The 5,278-nt window shown below is 36.2% G+C and overlaps 1 protein-coding gene across 4 annotated transcripts; it reads left to right on the forward strand.

Annotated features, from left to right (window-relative positions):
* Window positions 1–2,053: 2,053 nt before the first annotated feature.
* LOC103492044 (ETHYLENE INSENSITIVE 3-like 3 protein) lies at window positions 2,054–5,048 on the forward strand. Of its 4 annotated transcripts, XR_007818038.1 has the most exons (3): window positions 2,096–2,446; window positions 2,895–4,783; window positions 4,876–5,048. XR_007818038.1 is itself a non-coding variant. In XM_008452225.3 (2 exons), exon 2 carries the CDS (start codon window positions 2,921–2,923, stop codon window positions 4,730–4,732), a length of 1,812 nt encoding a protein of 603 aa, XP_008450447.2. In that variant the 5' UTR covers window positions 2,054–2,446; window positions 2,895–2,920; the 3' UTR covers window positions 4,733–5,048. The 4 variants fall into 4 exon arrangements, 3 of the variants coding, with proteins under 3 accessions (XP_008450447.2, XP_050936730.1, XP_008450448.2); XM_008452225.3 differs by having other exon boundaries at window positions 2,054–2,446; window positions 2,895–5,048; XM_051080773.1 differs by having other exon boundaries at window positions 2,898–5,048.
* The last annotated feature ends 230 nt before the right edge of the window (window positions 5,049–5,278 follow it).

The following is a 5,278-nucleotide window of genomic DNA, read 5'->3' on the forward strand; positions in this document are numbered from 1 at the left end:
CTAAGTCTCGAGCTCTTTCTACATCTATTAATCTACTAACTGATAGAAGATTGGAGATTGATTCACTTTGTTTAGCACCTGAAGACTCTTATTCCCTCCTCTAGAACTGGTGCTCCAAATCAAAAGTAGTATTTCTTTTCTGTTCAAAGGGGGAGAAGTTGTGCAGTTAAGGGGCAGAAGCAGGAGTAGTTGTAGCAGGTTGATATTCTGAAGTTGTTTATGCTGCTGTTTCTGTGAAGTTTTGATATTGTTTTGAAGTTTGTTGTTTTGTTGAAAATATTTAGAAGTTGTTTCTTGTTATATTTTTTTCTTTAAAGACTGTAAGGGGCTCATACGAGGTTACATAATCGTATGATGTTTATTGTTGGCTTTTTGTTGTTGTCCTTTTGGTTACAAATTAGAGAAATGAAATGATGACCTTCAGAAGTTTATGGTTAATTTGTTGATCATTGTGCTTATCTCTTGTGCTAATTATATGGTTAGTTATGACTGCTTGCTGACTATTGAACTATGAGAAGTCTCTGAGAAGTATTGATTTGAACTTGAAAAGAAATCTCCTCATTTTGACTAAAGGGGGAGTTTATTGGAATTTTGTCAAACAGATTTAATGAGATTGTCTTTTATTTAATGAATTATTTAATTTTAAAATGATAAAAGATCTTCCTTTATTTCAGGAATTCTTTATCGATATCTTTTTTAGATTATTCTTAAAGAAGTAAATATTTATACACTACGAAACGGATGAGTGCTGGTACGGCTGATGAACGAAGAAAGTATTCGGTGATGCTAGTCGAAACTATCATTGCATAGCTATGAGCGGAAGAAGGTAGTGCAATTAACTATCGTCTCAACGTGTTGATCTGTGATGAACTAAATGATGAGTAATATGAAAGAAGAAGTAATGATCAAGAGATCATCTTCAATTCAGGGGGAGTATGAAAAAATTTTCAAGAAGATTCACTCATACGTTCAGGGGGAGGCTAAACTCTTAAGTCATTAAGTGTTTTAATATAGTCATATGCTTAAGTCGAATATCACTTACTATATTGATATATATTAACTACTGTGAATCTTAATAATATTACTCATCTGAGTTGTGCGCAATTCCCCAGATGTGGACGTAGCTGCTATTTACCGAACTAGGTTACCAAAGTTTTCTGTATTATTTACTTCTATTGTCCATCTAGTTAATACATCAGTCAATTACTTTAGAATTAACTAAAAGATATATTGGTTATCTCATAACTTTTTCATCATCAATGCCATTGTCGCATGTGTCGAAGTCGCCAATTCCGTCCGATGATTTATGCGTCGTCGTATGAAATCATGGCCTCCATTAAATTTTGCTTATTTCCTCATTGAGCAACTACACACAACGAGGGAGATGGAGAAGGAGAAGAATTGCATAATTGTTAATTTTAGGGTTTTTTTACCTTAAAGGCAATACATGCTTTTCACATGCTTATTTGTCCTAAAATCATATTTTTAAAAACTCACCCAAAAATCTCTGTAACTCTAAAAATAATCTTATTTTTGGTAATTTATCAAGTTTTTGCTCCATAACGTTTTGAAAAAAAAAAAAAAGGATTTGTTGATGTTTGTTTAATAAATTATAAAATGTATATAAGATATGTAGTTGGTTAAATTTTAAATTAAAATATATATTAAAGCTAATTTTTGTGGTGAAATTTATAAAATATTTTAGCAACATTATTCAAAAGTAAATTTATGCGGTGGTCGAACTTTTATTATATGGAAACCAATGAATCTATGAAGATGACAATTTCTTTATTAAAATTATCAATGGATTAAAATTGCAAAACTTGTGTCAATATAAAAGGATTGATACAAAAATTTATTCCCCCAAATTAAAATTTATTCCCTTTTCTTTTCTTTTTTTTTTTTTTAATCACAGAAGCAAATTAGGTGACCAATGGACTGAAAGACTAAAAAGTAAAAAATTTGTCCAAATTTAACATCCAACCAATGAAATTAAATAATCTACCAAATTTAGGTTAAATTTTGAATTGATTTTGATTTGCCTTTTACATAAAATTAAAAATTGAGAATTTGGGTTTTAAAGTCTTGAGGACGAAAAAAATTAGGAGTTGGCAACTTAAAGGGTGAGGCTCTTGATCGTTCATCACACATCTGGCTGCCCACGCCCAGCAACAGCATCAGCATCTCTCTTTTTCATTCGTTTCATTACAATTCATTTTTCTTTTCTTTTTTCTTGTAATTTGTAAAACCCTTTTTCATTTTTGTTCTTCCTCCTTTGCATCATCGCCTATTTGTCGCCTTCTTTCAAAAATTCAAAGACCTTTTCACCGCTCCGCTCCGCTCCGCTCCCCTCCCCTCCCCTTGTTTGATTAATCCATTTTTGCTTTCTGGGGTTACGATTTTTATGTCTATTCGTTCATAAGTTGGCGATTCAAGTCGATATTTGGTAAGATTTTGAACTTTCCCACCTCCCCTTTGAGTTAATTTGGTTAGTTTTTCTGTTTCTCTCCTCGATATTTGGAGAACTTGATGGATTTTTTTTATTTGGGTTTCGTTGATTTAGCTGTAATTTGATTGAATTCTTAATCTGCTGATTTTTGGGTTTTGAAAGTTTCATGTTTGGGGATCTTTTCCCCCTCTTTGTAATAGTTCTAGTGGTTGCCTGGATAAGTTTCTGATTGATGGATATTTGACTTTGCCAAATTGATTTCTTCTTGTTTGGCTTTGAGGAAATTGAGAAGAGTGGATAGAGATTGAAGTTTTGTTGATTCGAATTGAATGAAAACTGGGTGGAGTTTAATTTCGTTGAGGAGAGTGCCTACTGAATCAATATAAGTTATAGAAACAATAAAATTCTGAATTCCTTGTGTTCTCTCTTTGTTATCTTTTACTAGAAGGCAAACAGATATTATCATCTTAAATGGAGAATATTATGATGGTTGATGATGCTTTGGGAGACTGTTCGGATATGGAAGTTGATGATATAAGGTGTGACAATATTGCAGAGAAAGATGTTAGTGATGAAGAAATCGATGCAGAGGATTTGGAGAGGCGTATGTGGAAGGATAGGATCAAGCTTAAAAGGATTAAGGAAAGAGAAAAGATTGCTGCACAACAAGCTGCGGAGAAGCAGAAACCAAAGCAGACGTCTGACCAGGCTCGAAGGAAGAAGATGTCTAGAGCTCAAGATGGGATTCTTAAATATATGTTGAAACTGATGGAAGTATGCAAAGCTCGGGGATTCGTATATGGCATTATACCTGAAAAGGGGAAACCAGTTAGTGGTGCTTCTGATAACATTCGAGCTTGGTGGAAGGAAAAAGTTAAATTTGACAAGAATGGACCGGCTGCTATAGCCAAGTATGAAGCAGAATGTCTTGCCAAAGGAGAGGCAGATGGAAATGGAAATGGTAATTCCCAGAGCGTTCTTCAAGACCTTCAGGATGCAACACTTGGGTCTCTTTTGTCTTCTTTGATGCAACATTGTGATCCCCCTCAGCGGAAGTATCCTTTAGAAAAAGGGGTTCCTCCACCCTGGTGGCCCTCTGGGAATGAAGATTGGTGGGTAAAACTTGGGCTATCCCCGGGCAATAGTCCTCCTTATAAGAAGCCACATGATTTGAAGAAGATGTGGAAAGTAGGTGTCTTAACAGCTGTAATAAAGCATATGTCACCCGACATTGCAAAGATAAGGAGACATGTACGGCAGTCAAAGTGCTTACAAGACAAAATGACAGCAAAAGAGAGTGCAATTTGGTTGGGAGTTTTAAGCCGAGAGGAATCTCTAATCCGACAACCAAGTAGTGATAATGGAGCTTCTGGAATAACGGAGACACCAGTAGGTGGTCGTGGAGAAAAACAAGCTGCAGCAAGTAGTGAAAGTGACTATGATGTTGATCTTGCTGATGATGGTGTCGGGTCAGTTTCTTCTAAAGAGGATAAGAGGACTCGATCGGTGGAGGTGGAGCCATCCAGTAATCTACGCAATAATTCTCAACCTGCTGAAGAAAAGGAGCAAGGTGAAAAACAGAGAAAAAGGCATCGTGGTGGCAGGATAAAGCCTGCCAACCGAACACTGGCTCCCTCTCAGAACGCAGAAGAACCAAGTGTCGAACCAAGAAATACTCAGCTCGATATTAACCATTCTAATGTACCGCTAGATAGATTTGAAATTCCAGGAAACCAACAACAACAGGATATTGCCACAGCTTTGAGGCCACTGGAGAAAGACTTGGATGTCCAGTCAGAAGTACCGGCTCCCCAGTTGTTCAACATGTTCTCTGCACCATCGTCCGATAATATCAATATAATTTCCACTCAGAGCATGTTTGTTGATGGAAGGCCTTTGTTGTATCCTGTTATGCAGAATTCTGAGATGCGACACGAAAATGCTTACAATATTTATAACCCGTCTGTGGAGTATAGATCCAATTTTGATGTGCAGCATTCTCAATTTGTAAATGAGCCACAAATGAGATTGGAGGAAGGAGGAGTACATATTCCAACACAACATAGAAACAATGAGACGATAGGAGGAGAATTCAACTATGTAAAAGAAACGTTCAATGCCGAACAAGATAGGCCTGTTGATCCACAATTTGGATCACCAATCAACAGTCTATCATTAGATTATGGGGCATTTAACAGTCCGTTCCATCTTGGAATCGATGGTGCAAGCTCATTCGATGACTTTTTGGTTGACGATGATTTGATCCAATACTTCGGAGCATAAGTTTGCTGATTCTGTACATTCTGAGCCTTAGATTGTACCAAATCCCTCCTTGTAATGTGCCAGTTTTTCCTGTTGTAATTTTCTTCTGTCAAAAGAAATTCTGTTTAATTGATGTTTCATTACTAATATAATTCTATGTCCAGGGATTGACTGCAAGAATGCAGCTCACCGAAATTCATGCTTGATGGGGTTCTTTTCCTCAATCAGCTGGGAACCTTCCTCTTTGTTCTTCTCTAACATTGTCAAGATTGTAGGTTATATGAAACTTGATGCAATGGACATTTTCATTGAGAAAAGGCGTCAAAATTTATTTGAAGTTCATTGTTATATTTGATTTGAATAATGACTGTCAACATGTAGTATGCGATTCTCCAAGGTTCCCAAAGCAAAGCAACGGTCGGGGCTGATTTCAACTCCACTTGCACCTGGTAACTTATGTCATCTTCTTTACTTCCTAAACTCTCCATCTATCTAATCAGGTTAATAGTAAGGCCAAGCTATGAAGTTGTATCAGCTGGCCAATTTCAATCTGCAACATGTTTCGTA

This window comes from Cucumis melo, chromosome 2 (genome assembly GCF_025177605.1).
Source record: "Cucumis melo cultivar AY chromosome 2, USDA_Cmelo_AY_1.0, whole genome shotgun sequence".
Taxonomy (NCBI): Eukaryota; Viridiplantae; Streptophyta; class Magnoliopsida; order Cucurbitales; family Cucurbitaceae; genus Cucumis; species Cucumis melo.